Source organism: Phoca vitulina, unplaced genomic scaffold, assembly GCF_004348235.1.
Source record: "Phoca vitulina isolate PV1807 unplaced genomic scaffold, GSC_HSeal_1.0 scaffold21, whole genome shotgun sequence".
NCBI lineage: Eukaryota > Metazoa > Chordata > Mammalia > Carnivora > Phocidae > Phoca > Phoca vitulina.
In genome coordinates this window covers 30,947,635-30,975,616 of record NW_022589724.1, presented here as the reverse complement: position 1 = coordinate 30,975,616, position 27,982 = coordinate 30,947,635, and the positions used below count along the sequence as shown (strand labels likewise).

Genomic DNA, 27,982 nt, shown 5'->3' with positions numbered 1-27,982 from the left:
AGCATGATGATCTATTTTTAAACGCTCATATTTTGTTTCTCCTCTCACGTTTTTCTGTGTTTTCCTTTCCACGTTCTAACACCGCTGTTGGTCCGTGGCCGGCACCCGTGGCGGTGTTCAGAGAACACGCAGGGAAGTGAGTTCACAGTCAAACAGAGTCTCGGGAAGGCCGGCTGGCAATGGGGGCAGGACAGAGCGAGGCTTCAAGAATCACTCAGAAGGGGAAGAAAACCCCTGACCGTCTGGGCCCCACCCCTGCCCGAGGGGAAACGTCCACGCAGCGGTTCGTACAAAGCCCGTGCGCTGCGTCCGCGTCCGAACGCTCCACTGAGAAAGCTCTCCTCCATCTCTAGAAGCAGAAACAAAACAAGTCCCACCCCCCCATCATCCAAGTATACATGAGGGATAAAATTACATTTGTACAAAAATAGATTTTTTTTTTACCTTTCCCGATGCTTTAGACATTTTCTCTCTACTCTCTGTATGTACTTGTCACCCTCTGAAGTGTCCGCGGCGCGTCCCGGCTAAGGCATTGCTGAGGACGGGGCCCGATAAGGCTGCTTGCTCCAAAGCATCTTAAAATAGATGCGCTCCTTGCCTTGGGATATTCACTCGAACCCGGATTTCACCAAAGGAGGGGTCCTTATGTACTTGCTTACATGAAGCAAATTTATAGGAAAACGGGGGGAAAGTCTTGATTAAAAATAAAGACAGAACGTTGGTAACTGCCCCGCGGCTGCTGTCGGCGGCCTCGGCCCCCGCGGTCTCTGTACATCACAGACGTGTCACACGGCACACCTGCGTGGACGGGGAGCGGGCCACGCGCCCCAATCCCGTGATGGGGACAACATCAGCTGATTACCCACTGGCCGTGCGTCCGGCCGGGCCCTGCTGGCGGCCCCCGCAGGTGAGGGGCCTCCGGCGTGGTGTCCGCGCTTGTCACCGGCCCGAGTCCTCTAGAAGCCGGGGGCGCGGGGCCGTCTCTGCCCGGAGACCGCGTGCTTCCAGGTGCCAAGCGCAGGCCGGCTTCCAAGGAGAGGCCCCCTGCAGACGCGGGCGTGGTCGTCTTCGCTCCCCTGCGGCGGGAGCCCCGTCCCCGGTGTCCCCGCGGGGAAGTGAGTCCACGGAGCTGGCGCCGGAGGCACCCCGGGCCGGGCCGAGGCGGGGATGGGCAGAGGTGGCTAATGAGCTGATGTTAGTGCTATCTTTAGAAAATTAAAGATTGTCCCACCAAAATAATAATAATAATAAAAATAATTACAAAAATCACCGTAATTGAACCAGATTGATAACACTACTAACGGTCTGGTTAAATAAAACTCCTACCTCTCTACTGAGCCATGTGCATCTCCCCACTTAACCCCCTCCTCCAACAGCACTGAACGCATGACAAGGACAGCAGATGGATGAAGAGAGGACGGCCCCGCGTGCCCTCGGTGCTGGGGCTGCGGGCTGGAGGGGCTGGGGGCTTCTGGCTTTCTATGCTGTAGCCTAGGGGCCTCGGCTTTCCGGCAAGCAGCCGGGGGGGGGGGGGGACGTTCTTAGGAAGAAGCTGACGCTCCAACAGACGCAGTCCAGGGCTTTCTCCACTCGAGGCCCCCACATTCCCAAGGACCCCCAGGGAAGTGGGAGAGGGCAGGGCGTGGATGACGGGGTGCGTCTGGCTGCAGAAGGCACCGGGGTGTTGGATGTGGGGCAGTCTACCGTTCCCACAGCTGGGGGACCCCGAGAGGGAGTCCCCAAGGGTGGACATCACTGCCACAACCGAGCCTCCAAAGGCTGCCGAGTCTGGGAGCTGGGCGGGCCCTGCACGCCCCGCCCCTACCGCCCACGTGGCAGGGGACACCTCCCCGCGTTACAAGCGGGCGGGCGGCACAGGAAGGAGGCTTTTCTGCGGTCTTTTGGAGCCTCTGCCTGGTGCCTCATCTTCAGCTTGGCTGGGGACCCTGGAAGGCAAAGCAGGGACACCTCCTTCCCCACGGGGCCTGGAGACCCCCCCCCGCCTTGCCCCAGCTGGGGAACCAGACTCTGGGGAAGGCGTCCCCCCCGCCCCGGGCTGCTCGAGGGGGCCGCAGGAGGGAAGCCAGGCTACCGAGCAACCCCTCAGGAGCTGCCTGCGTCACCCCCACCAGCGACGAACGCTGGGTTCACGGAGTAGGAGGCGTAAGACTGGAAAGTACTCAGACCAAAGGGAGGGCATTACAGTGCAAAAGAAGCGGGTTCAACCTGAGAGAGCCCCTGCACGCCCAGAGCCCAGAGTGCCCCAGCCCAGGAGGCTGCGCCCCTGCCCAGCTCGGTGGCAACGCTACAGAAGCGGGCACGGCCTGGCCTGGGGAGCCGTCAGCCAGGGCACGTGTTTGAAGGGGCCCCACATCCGGCTGTCCCCGAGGGGCAACCAGCTGCAGGCCCAAGGACGCTGGCCCGCCACAGTCCCCGATTCCAAGAGGCTCCCACACAGGACAGGCCGCCAGCACAGAGGGCCTCTCTGCCAATAGCTCTAGGAAGCAACACCGCCTGCCCCTTCCCGCCGGGCTTACGTGCCCCCAAGTCCCTCCCCTCTGCACACCCCCCGTGGGTCCCCGGCTCCCTCCAAGTGTGCACAGCTGCTGAACACTCCCTGGGGAACGCACCCTCCTTCCTCCCATCCCTGTGGGCCTCCCAGGCCCAACCTCCGCCCATGACAGATCAGCACGGCCCAGGACTTCAGGGAAGGCCAGGAAGCGGGCTAGCCCTGCAGAGACCGGGGGCGGGGGGCTGCCCCTCCGCACAGATAGCGGACAGAACCGAGGGCGGGCCGTACACGGGGTCTGCCTACCCCGGCTTGTGTGAGGCTGTGCGGGGGGAGAAGTGGAAGCCAGGGTGACGCGAAGAGAAAAGCAAGGTGGGGAGGTGGGTGACCCCAGTCCCTGTAGCCTTGAGGGGGGCCCGGAACCCTGCACGGAGGTCGGCTCCTGTCCTGCTTGGCTCGGGGGCGACACTGCAAGTCATCTTTGGAAAAGGGGCTTCTCGCCCTTCACTGTGAGGGAAGGGAAGCCTGCTCGCCCCAGAGCCCCCCTCGTCCTCCCGGGGGGCGGGGCGGGTCTTCTGCGCTCTGCTCCTGAGCCTGGGTAGGGCGCCTGACAAGAGGCGACGGGGGTCACTCCAAACACAGGAGGGGAGCACGGGATGTTCCCAACACCAGCGCGGCTCGGGGGCGGGGCCTGCAACCCGGAGAGCCGCCCCCACTGCCCAGGGGAGCGTGCGGGCCTGGCCGGGCTCACAGCAGTTCCGGCCCCAGGAAAGCCACGGCCCGGCTTTGCGGGCGAGGAGCACTGAAAACAGCGAGGTGGCCACGCTCGGAGGCTTAGCAGGCTGGGCTCCCACGTCCGCAGAGGCCAGGCAGAGAAGGGGCGGGGACGGGGCTCAGCTGAGAAGAGCGGCCAGGCGGGGCGGCCGGGCTGGCGGGTCTAAGTCATTTGGTGGGGGGCTTCTAGCATCTCCATGAGGAAGGTGTCGATGGGCGTGTCCCCGATGAGCTTGAAGAAGAAGAGATGTTCCAGGCACTTGAGGCCTATGGAGCGCAGAGCCGGCAGGCGGAGCAGCAGCTTGGCGAACCTGTGGGAGGGCCGGGTGAGGGCGAGCCGGGCCATCCTCCCACCCTCCACCCAGCGCCTGGCGCCCTCCTGGGGACAGAGCTGGTCCCAAAGCCGTAGCAGCAGGGCCCGGCCTGCGCGGAGCCTGAGGGGGGGGGCCAGCCCCTCAGGCAGCACAGAGAGCAGGCCAGGGCCTGGGAGCAGGAGTGTGCTGGGTGGACACGAAGACCCCGAAGAAGGCCTATGGAGTAGAGACCTGGGGTGAAGGACCAGAGGCCAGACGGTGGCTGAGCTGGTGCAGGCTCAGTAGGGCTTCATGGGAAAGTTAAAATACGTGGGTCTTATCCAAGGCCAACAGGGAGCCACGGCAGGATTTTAAGCAGGGGAGAGAGCTACAAAAACAGATCTGAGTATCAGCAATGCCTCTGGCTGCAGTGGGGAGACCAAGATGGAGCAGCTCCTGGGCCAGGGGAACAGGTTTGTGCTCAAGCAAGCCTCCGCTCATAAAGCATCGGCATCCCGTGTGCCCCAGGCCAGCACCCACCCCTTCCCCAGAAATGGCTCTGCTGGAGCTGAGCCAGAAGCCCGATCCCCAGGCCCTGCCTGGCCCGGTCGGGGGGTGGGGAGAGACCGAATTGGGGAGGGCAGCGGGAGGTATTGGGGCTCTGGGAGGAGGGACGCCAGGCTCAGCTTCTCAGCCATCAAGGACAGCGCCCTGTCCCCTCCGGGGATGTCCACAACCGTCCCCCACAACGGCATGGACCCTCATTAATTATTCACAACGTCTGTATTTCAGAGGAGAAAGCCCTGTGGTTGGCGGCCATACAACCCACGTTTTTAAAGCAAAAACGCAGCGTAGAGGCTGGACCGGGGCCAGGGAAAGCTCTTTTCTGCTGAGCTGGCGAGATGGGCTGTGGCGGGGAGCCAGGAAAAACAAGCAGGCCGGCCCTCCGTCCTCCCCGGCAAGTCTCACTTTAAACCAAACCAGATGAGGGCTGCGAGGGGCCGGGCACAGTCACCCGTGCGTGCGGCTGAGTGTGCGCCAGGCTGGGGGGGGCGCAGGGGCGGGGCAGAGGGAGGCCTGGCGCCCAGGGGTGGGGGGCACGCGCCCTCCGAGAGAAGCCTTATTGGAGGGAGGGGCACGAATCAGGACAAGACTTGCGAGAGCACCAAGCCATAAACAGTTCCCCGTCCCCGCAACCGTGCGCCCGGCACTGTGGACCCGGGGATGAGACCCCAGCCCTTTGGGCGCCCACACAGCCCTGCACACGTGCACAAAGCACCCACTATGCGCCAGCGTCCATCCCTGCTGGGGGTAAGCGCGCCAAGGCCCTGCCTCTAGGGATTCCCTTGAGGGGCAGAAGTGCCCCAGCTTCAACCTCGTGCTCTGCAAGGACAGGCCCTCGCTGCACGCGGACCGGTGTTCTGGGTGGGCGGCAGGAGCACGAGAGCACGCACTCGCTCGGGGGCGCGGGGGCGCGGGGGCACAGGCTCCCTCCACGGAGGAGGGCGCCGCCTTCTAATTCACACAAGGTGCCAGAAGGGCTGGGGGCCGTCTTGCTGGGGCAGGGGGTCATGAGACCCTGAGGCCCCCCGAAAGCAGGGGCCGGGCGGGGGGCTCACCTTCCCGGCTGCTCGGGGTACTTGTGTTTGCAGTAGGCCTCCAGGGACGCGTAGACCTTCTCCCGCAACGCCTCCACCTCCGCTGGGTTTGAGAGCCCCTTGGAGTCTGCAGGGGGAGGGGTCGCAGGTCAGAGGCCTCGGCCCAGAAAGCTGCACGGGGCACTGGGGCACTCAGGCCTCACGTCCCCACTCGGCTGGGGCCAGCAGCGGCGGGGCAGGCTCTGCCCCTGAGGAGGGCGCCCCGGGCTTGAGTCCCGGCTTGCCACTCGCTGGCCACATGCAGCCCATCCCTGGACTTCCCTGCACTCAGCTTGCCCATCGGGGGTCAAGTGCAACCAGCTGCCCTCACCCTCTCCTGGTTACCACGGCAACCAGGCTGAAGCCGGACCCTGGCTGCCTTCAGGACTCAGTTCCTTTGAGAGGGAGGAAAGCTCAGAACTGTCACCCCCAACAGCCAGCCCCACACAGGGCAGTGGGGGGAGAGGCCGACAGCCAGCCTGAGCCCTGGGACCCTGGGGGCGGGAGCCCAGTCTGGAAGGCGCTCTGCCCGTGGACAGAGATGCCTGGGACCTCAGCCACCAAAGCCTCCAGGGCCCAGGGGTGGGATCTAAGGAGGACGGGACAGACGTTCCAGGGCTTAAGCAGGTGAGCCGTCACGGGCCTTCCTAACCCAGTCAGAGCCCACCCGTGCCAGGCACTCCTCTCAGCTTCCCTGTCTCCTGGGGTTTCCCACGACCCGACAAGCCAACAGAGATGAACCCCTCTCTCCATAGCGGCCACCACGTGGTGTCATGCTAGGGCTCACAGGTCCTGGGTCTGGCCCCAGCCAAGTGTGGCCCATCCTGATGGCAGAGGGGACAGAGGCTGGAGGCCACAACTGCCCGCCTGGAGCCATCTGAAGCCGCTGGCCCCAAGTGGCTCCGCGGTGGGACAGACCTGCTGTCAGGGCGCCTCTGAGCCACAGACTGGGGGGCTCATGCCAGCACGGCCCCTGGCAGCCTGACACCCCAGCAGGCGCACCGGGGTCCAGCGTGAAAGCCGCAGGTAGTCTGGGGCCCTGGGCACCTTGGGAACGTGCCAGGCTTCTCCGTAGCTCAGCACCCCAAGGCCCTGGGGGGGGCCCTCAGCGCCAGCCATGTCCTTCCAACAGCCTTACACCCTGGGGGACAGGGAACCCGTGCCAGCAGCCAAGCCGCGCACAAGGGGCTGGAACGGGGACCCCACCTGGCAGGGCTAAGGTGCGCAGCCCCGCCTCCCACGCTGGCAGGAGCACAGGCTCGGGGCACAAACCCGGGGACAAAATTCCCCCGGAGATGGGCTCTCCCCACGAGAAGACACTCCTCTCCCACAGCCACACCCTCCGCGCTGGAGCTGATGGAAGGCAGGAGGTCAGGGCCCACCAACCTGGCGCCATCCCGGCTTCCCCGCCGGCTGGCCAGCGCCCCCAGCTCTCCCCAGAAGCCCGCAGCGGCCCCGAGGGACGCCGCCCCTCCACGCCCCCACCCACCGTCCGGGCTCCCGGACTTGGCCACGAGAAGTTCATGAAGAGGCTGCCTCTTCTGGAGCCCAGGATTCCGGGCAAAGTGGGACCACACTTCGGATGCAGCGCCCAAACCACGGAGGGTGAGCACAGCTCCCCGAGCCGCGCCGCGTGGAGCGTTCACAGGAGCCACGAGAGGGTGGCACGGCCAGCCCACCCTCGCGAGGAGACGGGCGACTGGCCCCACAGCACAGCACCAGCGAGCGCTCGGGGCCCGAGGCCGGACAGCAGGCCGCGCGCCAGGGAGGCCGTACCGGGGTTGAAGAGGACAATGGCGCGCAGGCAGCCCAGCTCCGTCTTGTCCATCTGCATGTCCCGCATCTTGGACACGAGCTCCGTCAACACCCTGCAGAGGAAGCAGGCCAACACCGCCGCCCGGTCAGACTGTGCCCCCGCCTGGACCACCCCTCCCCCGAGAAAGACCCCACGGACTGGCTCGGGATGTGGGCGTGGCCCTGGAGAGCCCATGGAAGGGCGAGGCCACACGGGGACGCTGCCCGCTCCCACGCCCGGCCTGTGCCCTCCCACCCGGAGAGGCGCTGCTTTCCTGCCCTCAGGATGGTCTGCATGTGGGATCTACCAGGAAGGGGCCCCGCGACCACTGCACGGAGGGGAGCCAGGGACCCAGACACGTAGGGCTAGTCCACTGCCGCGGCTCCCCACAGCCTGAGGCCGCTCCCTGGGGTCCACGGGAAAGCTGTTCTCCCCAGGATGTGGCCCTCCTTTATCCTCCCTAGCTGCCGGTGGGGGTTCTGCTTCCTGTCACCAGGCATTCATGGCCACAGCAAGGCAGAGGGCAGAACTCTGAGCCACCCTCGGCTGGCCCAGCCCCTAACAAGGCAGTGGTGTCCTGCCTCCGTGGCCTGAGCTCCCCGACCTCCTCCACCTACTCACTGGCCCCCAAAACTCAACGGCCGTGCCCAGGGAGTGCTAAGTGCTCAGTGAGGCTGGACCACAGGGGAACAAAGGACAATGGCCTGGGGAGGGCCTGGACAGTCACCCCGAAGAGCTGGGGAGTCCCCGAGGGTCTGCAGGCTGCAGAGGAACAGATCCCCGGGAGCCTGGAGGACAGACTGGGAGGGGACGGGCGCTCCAGAGGGTGCCCCGAGGCCGGGGTCCCCCGCTCCATTCACTCGGAGGGCAAAGGGGAGCTGGTTCTCTCTGATGTTGTTCGCTGGGGTCTAACCCCGCACCTCTGTCACCATCACCTCTAGCAGCTGGACGCAGAACTGGCAGCTCGAAGTGTGGCGGGGCTGCATTTCTAAACCAAAGCAGACCCCAGGAGGCTATACTCTCTAAAATGGCTTCTGTGGACAATAAAACGCTGCACTCCCTAACCGCCTTTGGTGGCACCCCATACGTTAGCTTGTTCAAGGCCCTGAAAAGTCCTGCAGCGAAGACACATCTATCCACTGTTCAGACCAGCACTTGCCAGGAGACGTGGCCACAACCCCCGTCTGCGCTCGGCACGTCCCAGGAAGCTCACGGGCCTACTTCTCGGTTCTACCAACGGCCCTGCGGGGCAGCACACTTCCTGAGTTTACGTTCCCGGGGTGACAGCCGGGGGCTCTGCTCGCCTCTGACTGCGGAGCTCCCCCACTCAGGGGCTCCCTGGGAGCTGGCCACCACCTCCCCTCCCCTTGGCTGAGGCAGACGCCACCCAGGGCCCCGGAGCTGGAGCAAGGCGGATGCGTGTCTGGAGAGCGACCAGAATGGAGAGGCGGGGCTGCCGCCCAGTCCAGCGCTGCCCCTCCGCGGGGGTGCCGGGGAGCGCAGGGGTGCGGGGAGGCGCAGGTGCGGCAGCACACACAGAGCTGGGGGCTCGCGGGCTCCCGTGCTGCGGTCACGGCTCGGACGACACGGCGGCCGCTGCGTGACGGTAACTACGCTGGAATCGCCTCCTGTCGGAAGGTGTAGTTTCCTTCCCGTACAGGATGTCAAAGAAAAGAGCCCGAGAAACCAATCCGCACGTTCCGCTGTGCGGGTCGAGTGCCCCCAGCACACGGGCTTGCAGAGACGCGAACCTCCACCCTCGCACTCCTACTTCCACATGGAACAGAACGCGTGCGGAGCAGGCCGCAGACCCCACCTGTCGAAGATGGCGCCCACCCCTGCGCTGTGGGCGCTGTTCCGGTGGACGTGCAGCCCGGTGGCCAGGAGGATCCCGTCCTTCACGGCGATGGACCGGTGGGAGAAGGAGGCGATGAGCAGCTCATTCCAGCCTGAGGGGAGGAGGGTGCACGGTCACACGGCTCTGTCCCCTCCCCGATGGGGCTGCTGCTGAGCCCCACAGGCCGCGGGCTGTCGCACAACATCCCACAGCAGACTCTGTGGGCCCCACCCCCATGAGTGTGCCACAGAAACAAGGGTCCCGAGCACCGATGTTCGGGCAATGCCGCTTTCTTCCATGGTGCAAGCTCGGGCAATAAAGGTCCTGAGAAGTCCCGCGCAGAGCATCTTCTTGGGCTCTGTGTCACCCAGCTGCTCCCAAACCCATGTGCCCAGGGAGGTCTCTTCCCACAAAAGCAGGATGCTCGTGCCACGGAGGATGTGGGGGATTCTCTCTGGGACGGCCAGAGAGCAGCTGCCCACCCGGTCCCAAGCAGCAAACTCTCCAGTTACCACGTGCTGCACGGGGCACCAGGAGACAGTAAATCCTTCCACTGAAATAAGGCCTGTCAGAGCCTCAGGCAAACGACACTCTCTCTACGTAAGCTCCCGGCTCAGACAAATCGCTGTAGGTGTCTAGGGTTAAGAAAAAGCGCGGAAGCAAAACTTGAGATAGAAACGATTTCTGCGCCGGGTTCTCAATGACTCCTGTGGACGGAAGCCCCAAGCCAATTCCACAGAGACTGCCCTGTCCACAGCCACGCTGCCCACGCCCAGAAAGCTCTGGGCTCCGTGGCACACAACGTCGCACGGGCTAGCCCACTTCGCACTGACTACAATCCTACAGAACAAGGGACAGCCCCGTCTTCCAGAAGGGGAAACTGAAGCCCGGGGCAGGGTAGGGCTTACCCCATCACACAGTGAGTCCGGCCCCCCGGCCCCCGTCGCCTTCCCCTGGTGGCTCTGGGTGTTGGGTGTTATGCGCCAGCTGGAGTGAAAGCTCTTCCAGAAGGTGCTCCCGGCCCCCTCCCAGGCCCACAACGCCAGGGACGAGAGTTCTGCTGGGGGCAGAGCCGGCCCCAAGTGCATCTGTTCCCCCCATGGTCCCCCCCAGGGCAGGATCACTCTGCAGTCACGCTGCCTCTCTCTGTCATCACCCCCCACCCTGCGGCCTGCCCAGCCTCCCCCTACCTCCGGGCTGGCTGCCACCTCTCCCGCTGCCCCAAGCGCACCCAGGGCCTGGCAGGCACGGGGCCAGGCTGCCCTCTGATGTTCCCGCAGCGCCCAGCACGTGCAGATGGCCCGGCAGGACAGGGGGTGCTCCCTACCGGCCCCCCAAAAGGCCCAGCGCCAGCACAGCTGGTGCACCCGTCCCTCCGGCAGGAACCTGCACCAAAGACCCTAGTCTCCGCGGAAACTCGGTCTCCACTTGGCATGCCGGGCACACGTCGGACACCGGGCCTGACCCGAACCCCGAAGCCTGTGCTTCCACCCCACTTGCCAGCACTGCAACCCCACGCAGAGGAGAAGCGGAGGCCTCAGTGCGGCGAGAGGGCAGAGCCCAAACCCTCCAGGGCAGCCCGTATTGGGCACACCGCCCCCGCCCTCTCCAGAGGTCCCCAGACAGCCCTCGACCCCTCCGAAGGCCACTTAGAGACCCGAAACCAATGACCTCCTTATGGGTAGGGGCAGCAAGGCCAGAGGGGGGCAGGGCCCAGGTGGGAGCCCCACACCGCAGAAGAAAGGGGTGTCCCAGGGTCCCACCCACCCATGGGTCCCCGGGGACCCGGCCCTCTCCCTCCCATTATCTTCCCCAGCCCGGGCCAGCCAAGCCACTTACCTGCTCTCAGCAGGATGACCTGGTCGTCCAGGGGTAGCTCAGAGAAGTGCGGGATCCGCTTGGCCCACTCGACCAGCGTGAAGAGCTGTTTGTCTGCTGCCTGGCAGATGTTGGTGACGGGGTCGTTGGGCTGGGCAGGGGGAGAGGCACGCAGTGAGCACCCGGCTGGGAACATGGCCCAGACCGGACCCCCCGCCCCGCGTGCTGCACCTGCCCTGGGCTGAAGAAGGGCCCCAGGGACCGTGTCCTAATCCCCTGAGCCTGCGGGTGGTGAGCCTGTGGCTGGTGAGCCTGTGGCTGGTGCCGCTTTATGCTTCCCTTTGCGGGCATGATCGAGGGAGGGTTTTGAGGTGGGAGGGCCTCCGGATGACGGGTGGGCCCAGTGTCAGCACAGGGTCCCCGCGGAGGGAGGCAGGGGTCAGAGACGGGAGAGAAGGGAGGGAGGCAGGAGAGAAGGCAGGGTCCCCGCGGAGGGAGGCAGGAGAGAAGCCGCTGGCTCGATGCTGGAGGAGGGCCTGGGCCGAGGACGCGGCGCCTCCGGCCCCGGGAAGGGCAAGGGGACGTCCTCCCCAGAAGGAACCAGCCCTGGGGACACCGCGACTCTCGTCCTGTGCCGCTGACCGTGGGCTTCGGACCTCCAGGACCGTAAGAGACTAAAACTGGTGCTGTTGGAAGCCCTCAGCGTGGGGGCCGAGTGACCCCAGGGCACAGTCGGGGAAACCTAGGTGCAGGCGTGAGTGCCGAGCTGGGGTGGGACCCTGAGGGGAGGAGACGGTGCCGGCCCCTCCGGGCCACTTCTTCCTACTGGGTGTGGAGACTGCACACAGATGGGGGCATCAGAGGCCTTTCCAGAAACTTCTGGCCAGAAGGGGACTCTCCCCTCATTGTCACAGATGAGGAAACCAGGCAGGCCTCAGTGGAGCCCCTCCCCGGCTCCCTCTGGGCCCTGAGCGAGGGGGAGGACAACAACCACACACGACGGCCGGGGGCTCCTCTGAAGAGCTCCCACCAACAGAAACCATCTGCCCTCAAGAGAGGTGCGGTCTGAACTCCCGGGGCCCGCGGGAAGGGCCCGCCGAGGGCGCGCGTGGGACGCCCGGTGACAAACTGGCACAGAGGCCACCGGGTCAGAAGGGGCTGGCGTGTGCCGATGGGGACATGGAGCTGCAGGGACAGGCATCAGCCACGGCTTCTGGGGCACACGGGATCCCCAGCCCAGGGTGCCAGCACCCAGAACCCCCCACACTGGCCCTCACCCCAAGTCCCTCCTCTGTCCCCTCAGCAGATTCCGTGCAATGGGGCCACGTGCCCCAGCCCAGCACCCCCCGGGGGCACTCCCCCTCACCCTGTGATTCACGCGGGCACAGAGGCTGGCCTGCGCGGGGTCCCCAGCTCACGCGGCGACATGCCCAGCAGCTAGCACACCAGAGGCCAGGGCCGGGTTCCAGCAGGCGCCACCCTAGCCAGGCTCTGCTCTTCAGAGGCTCGGGGCAGCCCCATCAGGGGAGAGCCCAGGCCCAGGCAGGTGGAGAGGGGCCCAGGGAAGCCACGCAGGGGGGAGGCGGGGGGATGCGGGGGACACCTGGGAGGAGCCTCAGAGCTCTGCCACAGGCTGAATGAAGCCCAGGGAACCAGCCTCCCTGGCCACTGGCTGTTGGCCCCCAGGAGCCACGAGGGGCCCAGAGCTGTCCCCAAGCCACTCCCGGGCAGGCTAGTGCCCTTACAGACGATGGCGGGACCCCCCAGCAGAGGCCCGAGGCTCCCCCAGGGCTCGAGAGGTGGCAGGTACCCTCCTGATGCTGAGTGCGCTGCACTGCTAACAAGCTGTCCCCGAAGGGGGACCCAGGCCAACCTAGAGGAAGCCGCGGCAAGGTCAGACGCAGGAAGGCAGGCACGTGCTGCCCCCGAGATGACAGGTACTCCCGCTCAGCCAGCCCCTCTGTGCGGCCAAACCAGGGGGCACCACGGCTTTTCCTAATGACGTCCTTACGTGACAAAACAGAAAGCTGACAGCCCTTTGTCCCTCACCCAATGTTTTCTGGAGTTTCTGTTCAGTCGTGCAAGCCTCGGAGCTGGCCGCCCCTCCCCTCCCTGGGACGCGGAGGGGTCGAGCCCCGTGTGCACCTTCTCCCTGACGGGGCCCAGAGCAGAGGGCTGAGCGGGGCCCTGGTGTGCAGGAAGTGCAGGGAAGCAGGGACGGCCCACCACCCGGCCACAGCGGCCTCTCGGAGCACATGGACCCTCCCGGCCTGGGATGAGGGTTGCGTGGGAGCGCCCACGGGACGAGCGGGCAGGGCACCGGCCGGAGCTGGGCCATGAACAGCCGCTCACACGCCACCCCCAGCCACATGGCGGGGAGGGACAGTTACCACACCACACACCCCACTACTCACTGCCGTGCGCTAGGGGACAGGAAGGAACCTCTGTGCCATGTCGCAGGGCCATGAAGGCAGGCCAGGGGGAAAGGGGTCCCCGGGAAAAGTGACACCTCAGGCCAGACAAAGCCTGAGGAGGAATCAGAGGGAGCCACACGTGCAAAGGCCCTGGAGTTGCAGGAGCATAAGCGGGGTGTGTCCAGCATGGCAGGGGCCACTCTGGGCCAGGCGGAGGACAGAGGAAGAGAGGCCGGTGTGACCTCAGGGCCGGCCACAGGGCTCTGATCCCAGCCCCGACCCCACATGAAGGCACAGTGAAATCTCCCCACGACCTGCACACCTGGGGCAGGCGCAGGACGCCCAAAACCCAGCTGAGCAGTGGCCCCAGGCCACACGGAGCAGGAGAGCAGGTGCTGGCCCTCAGCATGGCCCGTGACAGCTGGAGCCTCCCATCCAGCAACACCCCCCAGGGGCCAACAGTCCCCAAGCAGTGCTGGCCCTTGCCGCCCCGGGGAGGCCGTGTGCGCAGGGCTGGCGCTCACCGAGTTGGGGTTCAGCCCCATGTTCGCGTCCACGTATGTCTCGGTCTTGGGCTCGACAGCCAGCTCCGCCTCCAGGATCTTCTCCACTGGCATGTCCTCGTTGGCGCTGCTGGTGGACTCCACCTCGTTCTCGTTCCTGTCCTTGCCCCGCTGCCGTTCCTCCTGCACGGCTGTGGGGGAAGGGGGCGGTCAGCTTGCAGCTCCCTCGGCAGCCCCCTGCCCTCAGGGCCCAGCAGCCCAGCCCCGCCGAGCCAGGGTGCCTGCCAGGGCCACAGAGCTGGCCGAGCCCCGCCCCGTCTCTGCCCCAGGTCTGGCCTCCTGCAGCCACGCACGCCCAGAACACAGAGCACAGCCGCCCCTCGTTAACTCACACCCAACCGATGCCCCCACCGGCACCCGCCCGGGGCCCGGTGTACATCGGCCGGAGCACACAGGCCCAGTTCTCATGCAGCTGACCGACAGCCCGGCAGAGGTCCCGAGGTGCAGTAAGGGCTTCAGTGGACTACGGAGTCAAACAAAGCCAGGAAGGCTTCCCAGAAGCGGCACGGAAGACAAGGGGGATAGCTCAGGCAGAGAAGGCAGCGTACGCAGAGCCAGAGCAGAGCCGCTCCTGCCGGCTGGAGAGCCACCGCAAAGGGCGCCAGCGGGGCGAGGGCCGAGTTCCCGGACAGGGTCTGGCGTGCCACAGCAGAGAGACAGGATGGCACACACGCCTCCCGCCGCGGAAAGACGAGGGGGGCCCGGGGAGACCAGAAGCTGGAGCCAATCCCGAGCGTGATCCGGATGGCCTGGGCTGGCCCAGTGGGGGTGGGGGCAGCCCTGGGGCTAGAGGGCTGAGCACGGGGGTGGTCAGAAGCCGATGGAAGGAGGCAGAGGGAGGCATTCACTGCCGCACGGAGACCCACATGGACAGAAGGGAGGAGGCCAGGGCAGCCCTGCGGCTGCTCTGCAAGGCAGCTCCCTCGGCAGCCCCCCTGCCATCAGGGGCCGAGCAGCGTGTTTGCAGAGCTCAGACTGCAGAGCCCGTGCAGCTCAAGCTGCCTCTCCCAAGAGGGGCCAGGCTGTGCACCCCACCCAGAGCCCCACGAGCACCTGACGTGGCTCCTGAGGTTGCTGCAGCCTCCCAGGCTGACCCCGACCTCCAGCCCCTCTGCTCTGCTAGGAGCACCGAGGGCCCTGGGCCGGGGAAAATGAGTCAGCAGCGGGGAGAAGTCACAGCCTGCGGCAGGCTGAGGGGCCGGGAAGGGCTGTCTACGCGTGAGCCTGAGCCCAGTAGGTATGCCGGGGGCACCTAGATGCCATCACAGCAGCACCAGGTGGGCCTCCGCCGAGCCCACCCAAGCCCACCTTCTGTGGTCCTGCCCTCCCGAGCCAGACATGTTCAGACATCCCCCTCCACCAGAGCCCTGGGGTGGTCATGGCCTCCGCAAGGCCGGCTCCTCAGCCCCTACCCCAGTCAAGGCCCTCGGCTTCTTGGGGCCCCTGGAGATCCGACCACGGAGTGGGAGCTTGGTGAGGTGACTTCAGAGTGTAGCCTTGAGACCTCTGTCCACATGGCCATCCAAACCGAGAGGAAGGGCCTAGAAATGGCCCTGCGCTGCAGAGCCCAGGGGCCGTAGACCCCTGGGGAGTACCCGGGCACTGACGGGGCTGGGCCCACACCGGGTCCAGAAGGCTCCTCGTAAGAGGTGGAAGATTATCCGCATGGCAGGCCTGGGTCCCTCATAACATGCCGAGTGGCACAGGCCGCTCACTCCCTTACCAGAAACCCCAGGGCTTTGAGAGCTGGGCAGGTTTTGGCAGCAGCTGGTCCTCAGGAGACAGCCCCAGGCAGCCCCCTACCCCAAAGACCCAGCAGGCCATTCTGCTGAGCCAAGCACCCCACAGACCTCATGGGCCCCGCAGAACCTTCACCTGGACAGACGCCCAGACCACCCGGACCCTCGCCACCCCACTCCCTGGCTGCACCCCGAGCTGCGCCTTGGAGAGGGCCTGGAACACAGCCCGCTGCTGGGGGACCCGAGAGCAGAGCATGAAGATCACGTACAGTGACGTCTGTGGGAAGCAGAACCTGCCCAGGGCACGCTCCCGCACAGGAGCCAGTCAGGTGAGCTGACCCCGACAGCTGCAGGGCCTCTGGCCCACGGCCCAGCTTCCGGCCGGCCTGGAGGTGCGGGCTCAGCCCAGGGGCCTGGAGGCCCTCCCCAGGCTGCCGGCCAGACGCTGGTACCGCTCTCCCTCCACCAGGCCTTCCTTAAGCCATCTCCCACTCCTTGCTTCTGACCCATCCCAGACGGACATCCCCAAAGCCAGGTCGGAGCCCCAGTCCCTCCAGAGCCTCAGCCTGGCACCCTACTCTCACCCCCTCACACCTCCCTGGGACTCCGCGCTCAGCACCCTCTTTCCTGGTCCAACGTCTCGGGGCGGTGCCTTCTGGAGTGTGGATGGTGTGGCCCCTCCCGGGGCTTCCTGAGCACCGTGGCCCCTGGGCCTCAGATGGGGCTCAGCCTCCTCTCTAGGCAGTCACACACAGTTCCCAGTTCTCGCAGATGCCCACTGTCACGGGACCCCCGCTTGAACCCCCAGGCCCACCCCCCTGCTCTGGCTTGGAGGGCCCGAACTCAGGCTGCCTGACCAGTCCCTCTCCCTTGTGGCTCCCTGCTGGGTTTGGCAAATGCTGAGGGACCGGCAGGAGGGAGGAGGGCGGGAGGATCTCAGCTGCCACCTCCACCTAAGCCCACAGCTCCTGAGGAGCAGCCCTCTCCCGGGGTCCACAAGCCCTCACTCCCCTCACTCCTCCAGCCCAGGGCTGGGAGGGCTCCCCGATGGTGCTGGCCCCAGGGGTCCCCCAGGCCTGCCTGGTTCCCACAACACGGCCCACGGCTCCCTCACAGTTCACAGGAACACCTCTCGACCACCCGGGGGGCCCCGAGGGCAGGCCCCAGTCCCCCGTGCACTGATGAGTGGCCGTTTAGAGACAACCCCGTACCACAGGCTACACTCTCCGAGACCCAGAGCACTGACTCAAGCGGGGGACCTGCCGTCCACGTAGCAAGTCTCAAGGACGGGCCAGCTAACACCTTCCCACCACACCGGCTGGGCCAAGGAGCCCGGCAGGAGGCCCTCAAAGTACTTGCAAGCCTGGCTCTTCCAGAAACTCTGACAGCAGGGGGGGTCTGCAGAGGGCACTCGACCTGGCAGGCAGGTGGCAGGGCTGCGGCCGGCACGCTGATCTCCGGCCCCTCTCTAGCCAGGCTTCCAGACCCCAACATGGGCGGGGCCGGGGCAGGGGCGGGGCACCTCCTCTGTCACCCCCAAGGCCACAGTGCATGGGATGACAGGCCAGGAGAGCCACCCCAGCAATGTGGCCAGCAGCCAGGCGACGGACCCTGCATCCAGGCAGGCCCATGTCCCTGAGACCCTGAGGATGGGGCGGTCCCCAAGGTCTGTGCTCTGGGCAGAATACTAAGCTGTCAGAGCCAGGACATGGCTGAGAGGCGCCTCGCCTTACCAGCTGGGGAAATGGGCCCAGAGCAGCAGAGGGGCACGGCTGAGCTCACAGGACAGTGGGCGGATCAGACAACCGTGTGGCCCCGCTTCCTCAGGCCTGGAGGGGGGAACCACAGCGCTGGCCCCGGGCCGGACCCGCGACGCACTCACGCCTCTATGCCTCTCGCCCCCACACTCTTCACACGGAGCCAGGGGGATCTGCTCCCACGGCACAGACGGGACTGACCGGGTGGCCCCGAGTGTGGGGGTAGCGCCCAGAGCAGCGGTGGGTGGGGGTCCCCAGCACCTGCCTCCTCCGTGGGGGCGGCGCGAATTAATTAGCCAATGCTCCGTGAAGCACTTTGAAGCCGTGGAGGGCCGGCAGCTCTGAGCGGCATCATTATAAATATTATGGTTTTATTTATAGACGGCGGAGTGGGCAGGAGGGAGCCCAGGGATTTATGTTTTGCCAGCTCAATCACCTTTTAGATGTAGTCATGTTTGACTTACGTTCTGCTGGCGCCGGGAAGCCTCAGGCAAGAGGCGTCTGCGAACATAGGGCCTCATTATCCCCCCAGGCCTGAGCGCTGTGGGACCCCGGGAAGACTGGAGACGCACAGGCTGGGGGGGGGGGGGGTCTACACCCAATGAGACCGGGGTCCCTGGCATCAGGGGAGATGCTGCTCCCCTCGGCCAGAGCAGGCCACCCCCGACCTGCTGCCGTGCCCGCTGCCACCCCTCCAGGCTGCTGGGCAGGCAGGAAGCCAGGAGGTGGGAAGGGGGCGTCTCCGGGAGGCAGCGCCCCAGCCTGCTGCTTCCTCTGCTTTGGGCACTGCCAGCCGGCTGGGCCCTTCCTCTGTCCCTCGTGCAGCTCCCGGGGAAGGCAGGGCTGACGGTCACCAAAAGACCCTGGCCCAGCTCCCCTTCTTCAGACCCAGAGAAGGGATGCCCTGCAGACTGGGCTCTCTAGCTCAGAGGACAGATCCCTCCTGCCCTCAGGGCACTCAATCCAGGACAAGGAGTCGGTACGCGAGAGTGACCACACACCCACTCACACACACACGCTCTCCACTCTCCCACCCCACACCACCAGGCACAGGGCAGCCACTGCCCCGTTCGTCCCAACGAGCCCGCGGGGAGCCGGCTGCCGCCCCCACTGTCACATGCAGAAGCAGAGGCTCGGAGAGGCAGTCACTTGCTCGATGTTGACAGGCCAGCGCCGGAACCCAGCTGGGCTCTTTCTCCACAGTAGGAATGTGTGGGGCGATCGTGCACGCACACGCACACACACACGCAGTCAGGCGACGGAGCTCAGAGAGCAAAGCCAGGCAGGAAGGAAGCAGGGAGAGGCCTTCCTGGAGGAGAAAGAAGGAAACAGAGAGGCGGGCAGCCGGGCGACCCTCAGCCTGGGTCAGCGTCACCCCACGTTAAGGGTCAGGTCCCCCCATCAGACAGGAGCACCAGCAGCCTCCCCCCAAGCCCTGCCACCCTGCGCTGCACCAGACAGGCCCGGGCTCAGCCTGGCAGACGGCTGGCATTTCCCACATGGGCCTCGGCCCCCACCTCCCCGGGGAATGCTGCAGAGCGAGTCCCGGGTGGTGCTTGTGTGCACAGGCCCCTGCATTGCCCAACAGAGATGCTATCTGCCCACAGCATCCCTCATTAGCCGGCACCAAGGAGGGGTCCCCATCAGCTCTGAGCCAGAGCGAGCCCCGCCCCCGAGCTCTCCCTGCGGTCACCCGGTCCAGGTGCCAACCCCGAGCTGCTCCCTCCCGCACTGCACCGGCTGACGCCGTCTGGGTGCGAGCCTGCTTCCTCGCGTGGACCAGGGGCGTGACCACAAGCCTCCCTGAGGGGCCATGCAGCCCAGGCCAGCCCGCGGAAGCCAACACCTCACATCCTACGTGCTCCAGGCCAAGACCGCTGGGCACACCCAGCCCCCAGCCCCCGGGCTGCCATGCTGTCCTGTTGCTGCCAGGGGCCCCACCTCGGCTCCAAGACAACAGACAGGAAAGGAGCGGTTTCAGGACCGGTTCCGGGGGCCACAGGGGCCAGTTCCCAGCACCCTGCCACAGGCCGCCAGGCCTGGGAGACCATGGAGCTCCCTGCGGGGCTGGCACCAAAGTCCCACCGGGGCCACTGGTCGCTCCGGCCAAGACTGAGGCTGTGCGCTGGGCCCCGCGCACCAGGAAACACGCCGCAGAGCCGCACGCCGGGCAAGCACGGGTAAGAGGCCCGGCTTTATGCTGTTGTGTTTGAGGCACGAGAGAGCTGCACGTTCGTGACTTATAAATCCCGGACGAGGCAAGGGGGGGGTGGGTCCTGACAGGATCAGGTATTTATCTAACGGCCCATAAATCAGGTCTCGAGGGCTGTGTGCTGCCTCGGGAATGCGCCCAAAGCACCAGAGTTATCCATCTGACAAGAGAGCAAGGCCAGAGAAACACACAGGCTGGCGTGATTCTGGACCAAGCTGACGAGGGCAGCCCGGGCCTCCGGCCCCCAAGTGCCCACCTCTGCAGCCCATCTGTCTGTCTGGGAATGTAGGGCAGCAATCCCACAGCACGGGCGAGAGAACCAGAGGGAGTGTGGCAATGGGGCGGGGTGCCCAGTGAGGCCCCACACACAGCAGTGCTTCTAACAGCCACTCCCGACAAGACCCTGTCACTGTGGGCATCGGGGCAGGGGCCGGACCAGGCCTCCCAGCCCTGGGCCTCTGTGGCTCCACTGGGACAGGACAGGACCATCACCCACTCTCTCCCAGGCCTGGCAGGGGAGGGGGTCAGGCAGCTAGAGTCTGATGATGCCTAAGCTCCAAGCGGCCAGGCCGAGGGGGCCTAAGGAAGAGATCAGCATTCACTGGACCGTCCAGGGACCCACGGGGGGGTCACTGTCTGAGGCTGGGAACAGCATCCAGGCCTCGCAGTGTGCTGTATCTGCTGATGTTCTCGGGCTTTGCGCACACCGTGCCTTCCGGCTGGGCTCATACTCTCCCTGACATCCTTCCATTCTTAAGGCATCAGGCTGGACATCTGCCCGCAGCTGGGTTCCCCAATCGACACCGACTGCACCTGGGGGCCTTGCCTGGTAACGTGACAATCACTTTCAGTGGACGCATGCCCACAGCTCACTGCCGCATGCCCAACACCCAGCATGGCGCCTGGCACCAGGAGCACTGAGCTTGGCAAGCGAGTGGTCTCAGGCACTAACCCAAGCTCACTCTGTGCTAGGGTGTCCTCGAGGGAGCCTGAGCCTCCCCCAGCACGCTGGCACCCGGCCTTCTGCCCAGGCCCCACGCCTGGGCACACAGCCTGGGCACACACCAGTCCGCTGCCCACCACGCGCTCACCCTGCCTGAGTTCCCATCCCAGCAACAACACTGCACAGACCACCCTCAGCAAGCCCTCCCTGATTATGGGGGCATCCAGAGGAACCAGGACCAGGTGCACCCCTCCTCTGGCTGGGCACGTGCTTACTCTGCCCCGTGATGGCCTAAAGGAATGAGAACAGACACCGGGAGCCAGAGGCCTAAGTCCCACCTGGCACGTGATCTCAGACAAGCCCTGGACGCTCTGGGCTTCAGTTTCTCGGCCTGTACAAGAACAAGTGGGTGGACCAAGCGCTACAAGAAACAGGCCCCCTGATCAGGAAGGCCTGGGGGCTCACACTCCGCATAGCCCGGGCCAGCCCCTGCAGCTCAGCGCCGGAGCCCCGGAGGCTCCCCTTGCCAGGAGTGGTGCCAACTGCAGGACGTCCCATGTCCTGCTTGCCCTTGTAGCCTCGAGCAAGAAATCCTGCAGGACTGTGTGGCCCAGCTGGGGTCTCAGTTTCTCCACAAGAATAACCGGGGCGAAAACAGGAAATGCGCTGAGAACTGCAGCACCGCAGGTGAGAGTCCTTGGCGGACTGGAGGCACCAGCCCAGGGACCCCGTCAGGAGCAGTGCTGGACAGATGGGGACAGACACACAGCCCCTGATCCCAGACAGCACCTCCCCAGCCCCACGGGGCCCGAGGCACGAAACCCAGTGAGAGGAACCCCCCACCGCCCCGCTGCATTCAAGCACAGGGGCAGACTGTAACCCAGCGAATCCACCCACGATGCAGGCGTCACCAAGCCTACAGATGGGGAAACTGAGGCCCACAGACGGCGAGGGGCTGGGCGGAGATCACACTGCAAAGCTGGGGCCAAGGGCTCAGACCCAGGTCTGGCTGAATCACTTGACAAGTTCAAAGACCTCAGGGGAGTATCCCTCCACGGTGTCCCTAACAAACGCTGTCGATAAAACGGGCACCCAATCCAAGCCCAAAAGTCCGGCTACTCTGAGGACCTGGGTGCTGCTAGGCACCTCCTCCAGGTGGGCAGGAGGAGGCAAGGCTCAGGGTGACCCCGGGGTCACCCGCATGGCCTTGGGAGCTCCCTGCTCCACTCCGCACCCTCTCCAGCGCTGTCCTGCCCTGGCCTCCTCGACCAGCCCCTCTCCAGGCAGCCGGAACACGGCCCCTGGGCACCTCCTGCCCCGTCCCTCACCTCCAGCCCCTGCCCTCACTGTGCTTCCGCCCTCGCCCGGGGCCCCGGGGGCCAGGCTCTGGGCCGCCACGACCTTGAGGAGGGGGCTGTGAGCAACGCGGGTCCGCCACAGGGCTGGGAGGACGCTCGCAGGCCCCTCTGTGATCCCGGTGCCTGGCAGCAGCGGGCTCTGCAGGGAGCAGGCGCCGGGGCAGGCGGGACACGGGGGGCCGGCCCCCCCGGCCCCCCAACCCCCCCCCCCCCCGTACCCCCGCCCCCCCGAACCCCCCCGCGGGCACCCACCTTCCCGCTTCATGCCCATGGCCAGGCACTTCTGGTAGCGGCAGTACTGGCAGCGATTGCGCTGGCGCTTGTCGATCAGGCAGTCCTTGTTGTCCCGGCAGGTGTAGGTCAGGTCCTTGCGCACCGTGCGCTTGAAGAAGCCCTTGCAGCCCTCGCAGCTGTACACCCCATAGTGCTTGCCTGCGGGGAGGGGGCCCGTGAGCGCACCGCCCTGCCCCTCCAGGGGGTCCGCCCGGCCAGCCCTGCACCCCGCCTGCGGGGCCCCGCGCCCCCCGGCGGCCTACCTGAGGAGCGGTCCCCGCAGATGGCACAGATGTGCTTGGTGAACGACGCCATGTTCCCTGAGGGGTGGGCCGGGACTTTGAGGACACCATTGAGGCCCAGCGGGGGCTTGATGTCCTCGCTGCTGCTGACGGGGTTCATGGGTGAGCTGAGCTGAGGAGGGAACATCGGGGGTGTCCAGGGGGCACGTGCCAGCGTCCCCCCCGCACCGGCCCCATGGTAAGGACGACGCCGACGTACCCCCACTGCACAGAGCGGGAAACCGAGGCCCACAGAGGGGCCCTGCCCGCCACAGGCCACACAGCGCAGGAGGGGCAGGGCCCAGCTGCTGGACGCTGCTCTGCCTCCCATGGCCGACCCCAGGCCTCAGGGCAGTCAGGGGAGGACCCCCGAGGCCCTGCTCACACGCCCTGCCCCTCGCCGGGCTAAGTAAGAGCGGCCGCCCATTACTGAGCATGCCCGGACAGGACCGCGCGAACTGGCGACCGTCCCCGTGAGGCAGGCACTCTGGGGATCCCCAACCCACACACGGGCACTGAGGCCTGCTCACAGCAAGGAAAGAGCGGGGTCCACACCGCAGCCCGCCCCCCCGCCGGGGCCTCAGGGGGCGGGGCGGGGTCCTCCGGTCACGTGGGCCCGGGCGCAGGGCGGAGCCAGCAGCCCCCCGCACGCCGCCCCGCCCCGCCCGCCCGCAGCCCCGGCCGCTGCCCGCGAGGAAGCGTGGGAAACTCACCAGTCACCCTGGCAACAGCTGCGCGCCGCGGTGACACAGCAGTTTTGGTTCTGCTGCGTCCAGCCCCGCGCTCCTGTCAGCGCCAGGGCCCAGAGGTGCTTCCCGCGGCAACCCGCAGGCTGGCCTGTCTGCACGGGCGCCGGGACCCCGGCCGCGCGGCCCCCCGCACCCCCACTTCTGCAAACCCCTGAGAGAGGCGGAAACCGGGTGGTGCGGACGTCCCCGGGGAAGGCCGGCAGGCGCCACGCTGCCCCCTGGTAGCCCCGGGCCCCTCCTGCCGGCGGGAACCTCGCATCCTTCCTTCCCCACGGCCCCCCCCCCGCCGGTTTTCTCACGGGGCAGGAAGAACTCGGTGCTCAAAGCACACGAAGCAGAAACCACCCAAAGCCTCCTTCCACGCTGGCCTCTGTGCGGCCCGGCCCGTCCTCGGTCCCTCCTCCACCCAGGTGGGCCGTGTGGCTGTGAGGACACTTAACCCCCGTGAGACTCGGGTGGGGTGCGGCCGCTGCACTCCGTCCCCGAGGCACCAGGAGCACCCCCGGGGGCGCACAGGGAACGGAGAAGGGGCACGGTGGGCTAAGTGCTCCGGCGCCCGGGCTTGGCTCCGTGTGCGCGCCCCTCGGAGCGCAGGAAAGCCCCTCCCCGTTTCCCAGGTACAGATGTGGAGGCTCAGGAGGGTCAGGGGACTGGCGGAGCAGCATGTTAAGCTCGGGGCTCTGAGTAGCAGGCGGTGAGCTCCGGGGGGCTCCATGCATGCTGCAGAAGGGGAAATCGAGGCCCCAAGAGGCCGGCTTGCCCAGAGCCACTCGGTGACCCCATCCATCAGACACGGTTCACTGGGTGCCCAGCCAGGTGCTCAGAGACACAGTGCTGCAGAGCTTGTGGGCCGGGTGGGGATGGGGGGGGGGGGACAGCAGGGCAGTGGCAGGGCCTCCGGATCACACCTCGTCCATTCACTGTGTGACTTTGGGGAAATTACTCAGTCACTCTGCGCTGGAGGTCCCCGGGGCCGTGTGCAGGACCGAGGGCTGCTGTCAGGACAATGGGGCAGACGCGCTGCGCCAGGGCTAGGCCTCCAGGAGGAGGCGCCCCCAGTTGGTCCCAGGCAGAGGGGCCACCGAGCCGCCCTGTGCAGGTGGGGAAGCCGAAGGACTGTTGGAAAAGGGCACCAGAGGGGTGCAGCTGGGGGCGGGGGCGGGTCCCCATAGGCTCAACTGCAGGGAGCCACCCAAGACACGGGAGCAGGAGGCCTGTCCCCATACTGTGGGAGTCTGGCCACGACTCCACGTGGCTGGATCCACTTGGAAGCACCAGGGAGAGGAACCTGGGTATTTCCTCTTTCATGCTTGACCACATCATGCTGGGCAGCTAGCGGGCCACCTGCCCTCCCGCCTCCCATATGTGTGCAGGCCCTTGGGACTGCTGCCTGCTCTAGGTAAACTGAGGCAGGGCCACAGCAGTGAGGAGGGCTGGCCGGGGCCCCACAGGGGAAGGAGCCACAGGCAGGATGGACGGTCAGTGCTGCTCTCCCGGGCCCAGGCTTCCCATGAGCAGAGTAGTCACGCTGGGGAGCCCTAGGACACCCTGCACGTGCGGGGAGACGAAGGCTGGGCTGGGAACCCCACTCACTGCAGGCCTGGGGCCACCCACCAGGGCAAGGCTGCTAGGGTCAGGGGTCGCTCTTCCCCCTCCCCAGTTCTGAGCTGATGGGCCTTGGGCTGGGTCCACAGCTCCCAGAACAGAGCATGGAGCGACTCCTGGAGCCTCGTTCTGCCTTGCACATACCCCTCCCCAGCGGGCTCTGCAGCCCCCACCTGTGGGGGACTGCTCTCCTCCTGTACCCCACCCCACTTCACTCTGGGGAGACCCCCAGCACCAGCAGCCCCTCGCTGGAGCCTGACGGCCACGCGGTGGGGCCAGGGTGGGGGCCTGGTCCCGTTTCCCCTTTCATATCCTTGACATTCATCTCAGTTCCCGCTGGAGCCTACAGCACTTACTAAAATAGCCACCTGCCTCTTCGATGCCCTGCCAGGGCCTCCTGCCGCCTCACGAGGCTCCTCTCTTCCGCACCCACCACGCCCTTCCTCCTGAGCCCACAGCAGGCCCCCTCCATCACCCACGGCCAGAACTGGGGTTGAAGACTCAGGCTGGCCACACGCAAGAGCAGGTCCTCAGCCTCGCCAGCCTCACACTGCCATCGAAGCAGGGGCAAACCCTATGACGTGCACTCGCTTCACCTGGATGCCCTGTCCCCGAGGCCTCACAGCCACAGGACCCCCGACAAAGAGTAGGCAGCGCCGGCCACCCCAATGGCCTGAGCGCATCCTGTGCCAGGGAAGCTTTGCTGGGCTGGGGAGGCCTGGATGCTGTGCTGCCCACGGCCGGCCAGGTGTGGCGAGCAGGCTCTGGGATGAGCTGGGGACACCCCTGGGCCCAGTGCAGACGGAGCCCCCAGACCAGGAAAGGACATGGGGCCGTTTGCGCACTTGGCCCAGCCCAGACCCCCAGGCAACCACTTCTGGGCAGGGTCAAGTGGGGTGGACTCAGGTGTTGACGGCGCTCCCCGGCTGTGTGGGGGGTTCGAGCAGGCAGCGCTCGGCAGAGCACCAGGCCTTCCCCAACAACAGCAGAAGTCGGAGAACCTTGCTTGTTCCGGCAACCATGACTTCGCGGTTGTGGTTTTGGGGCAGGGGGTGGGGCATGCCCCCCTTTGAACTCCACCCACACTCCCGTGAATATGGGGAACCCCAGGTTTCCAAGACAAGCTGCTGAAGCCCAGAAGCTGCACTCACTCCAGGAAGGAGCTATGGGGGCGCAGCATTCAGGGGAGACTGAGGCCTACCCGGGAAGGGCAGCCAGAGGAGAGGCTGAGCAAGGGGCAGGGGGGCGGAAGGGGGTGGGCTCAAACTGTGGCAAAACTCACTGTGGCCCAACTGACTGATGGACACATAGACGGGCGGCCGACCACAGGACAGTAATGACCATCTGGGACACACCGGGTTTGCTCCCCCCCAGGCCCAACTTTTGCCCTGACCTCCTCACCAGCTTCAAGGGGCCTGGAGCCCCTTTTCACACACAACCTGGGTTCAACCAGCACCCACTAAGTGCCAGGAACCAGGCTGTGTGCAGAAAATGACAGAAAACAGGACAGACGTGGTCCCGAAAACCCCTCACTCCCCAGTACCGCCCCGCCCCTGCCCCCAGATGGGTGACTGGTACCAAGGGGCAGGCGCCCCCGAGGTTTAAGGAGTGTCACTGCCACGCCCAGGCTCCTGCTATGCACGAGCCCTCAGGGTGTCAGGGACAGGTGGCAGGCCCAAGACCAGCAGGGAGCCTAGTGGGCCTGAGGGTCGGCAGGTGCCTGCCTCTGTCACGGTCCCCAGGAGGCAGGTGCGGGCTCAGTCTTCAGGTGCCCTCTCGCGCCCTGCATGGCACTGTGCTGCCAGCAAGAATGGGGGTGGGGTGGCTATGCTAAAAATAACCTGGCCAGGCCCAGGAAGGCAGCCGAGTCTACCCCATGCCAGCACCTCAGGCCCCCTGCCTCCTCTGGGGCCCAGATGACATGACAGGGGCACGGGAGCTCTGCACTGATGCCCGAGGCCCCAGCCACCAAAGGCTGACAAGGTCACTCTGGAAAAGCCAGCAAGATCCTCCACCAAGGCCAGCTCTAGGGGCCCAGCCAGACGGGCAGCGGGCTGGCTCCAGCTCACTGGTACCCCAGTCCTCCTGCGCCAGGAGCAAGGGGGGCTGCCCCGCAGGTGGCGTGGCAGCAGGGGGCTTGGGAGCCCATGGGACGTGGCTGACACAATTAGATGTGTGGCTCTGGGCAGGGACTCCTGCACTTCAAGTCTCTCCCCAGCAGGCTATCCTGAGGCTCCGCGGAGATGGTGCCCCAAAGGTCTCCATCCGGGGGGCCTCATCCACCGGGGAAAGAATGGCTGAACCCAGACTTGGACTCGGACCAGTAACGGAGCCCTGCCAATTTCAGGAAGGACAACCCCAGAGAGAGGAAAGGCCTGCTAGGATTCAGGCAGGTCTCCTGGCCACCCAGCAAGAAATCCACCGGGAACCACACGGAGCTGGGAGAGGGGAGACCCAGCTGGGCCCTGGGGCCCCTTCACAACGTAGGGATCTCTGGAAGAGCTCAGGACAACTCTGCAGGGGTGTGGACAAGAGGCGCCCAGGAGAAGGTGGACTGGGCCTCCAGGATCCCCACCACAAGAATTGGACCAAGCCAGGCCCTGCCAGGCACCAGTTGCTTCCCGATTCAGAGACAACCCCGAAAGCCAGACTCTTCCAAACACAGGACTGTGGAAGAGACCACCCAGCCTGAGGAGGATACATCTGCACAGAGCCTGGACACATTCCCCCTGGGATCTGAAACCACCTGGCATGGGCTGAGCAGAGGCCAGGAGGGAAGGGCCAAGAAGGGGCAGGGGCTCCAGGGAGGTGGGTTTAAACCTGAGAAACACAGAGCCCCCCCTTACACAGCCAGGCCACAGGAACAGAGAGCCCCCAGACAGGAGGGGCCCCAATGGCGTAGATGACCAGCTGCAGGGAACTTGGCTGATAACCTCTGAGAGTCAAGGGCTGGGGAGTCAACCAGAGTTGGGCTCAAACTCAGGCTTAAGCCGCCTCTCTGAGGCTCTGGTTCCCAGAGATAAAGGTTGGAAATGACGGCACCTGCCCCCCAGGGTCCACAGGAGGGGCCCCGCCTCTGCACTTACCTGGGGGCTGCTGGTGCCAAAGCCCAGGGTCGGCGTGGTGGGCACTGACATGGAGTGGGGGCCCATGGGGGAGCTGATGACCGAGAAGGGTGGGCCCATGCCATTGATGGGGGAGCTCAGGGTGCTGATGGGCGAGTGCAGCTGTCCAGGGGAGCCGAGCGAGGAGCCGATGCCAGGCCCCAGAGAGGGGTGCAGTGAGGGGGCGGCCATGGAGCCACGCCCCGTGGGGGAGTTGAGGGACGAGGAGTTCACCTGGGTGGAGAAGTCTGCAAGACAAGAACCCAGAGGATGGCAGTCAGGAACCCACACTGCCCGGCCTGCTCCCCCAGGGCACGGAGA

General features: G+C 66.0%; 1 protein-coding gene across 4 annotated transcripts; it reads right to left on the bottom strand.

Annotated features, from left to right (window-relative positions):
- Window positions 1-12: 12 nt before the first annotated feature.
- On the bottom strand, window positions 13-27,909 carry RXRA (retinoid X receptor alpha). 4 transcript variants are annotated; one of them, XM_032418802.1, is made up of 9 exons: window positions 27,644-27,909; window positions 22,186-22,336; window positions 21,902-22,081; window positions 13,602-13,771; window positions 10,685-10,814; window positions 8,825-8,957; window positions 6,990-7,081; window positions 5,196-5,301; window positions 13-3,594 (listed from the first exon to the last, which is right to left on the bottom strand). In XM_032418802.1, exons 1-9 carry the CDS (start codon window positions 27,851-27,853, stop codon window positions 3,447-3,449), a joined length of 1,320 nt encoding a protein of 439 aa, XP_032274693.1. In that variant the 5' UTR covers window positions 27,854-27,909; the 3' UTR covers window positions 13-3,446. The 4 variants fall into 4 exon arrangements, with proteins under 4 accessions (XP_032274693.1, XP_032274692.1, XP_032274690.1 ...); XM_032418801.1 differs by lacking the exon at window positions 27,644-27,909 and adding an exon at window positions 22,917-23,597; XM_032418799.1 differs by lacking the exon at window positions 27,644-27,909 and adding an exon at window positions 22,424-22,795.
- Between the last annotated feature and the right edge of the window lie 73 nt (window positions 27,910-27,982).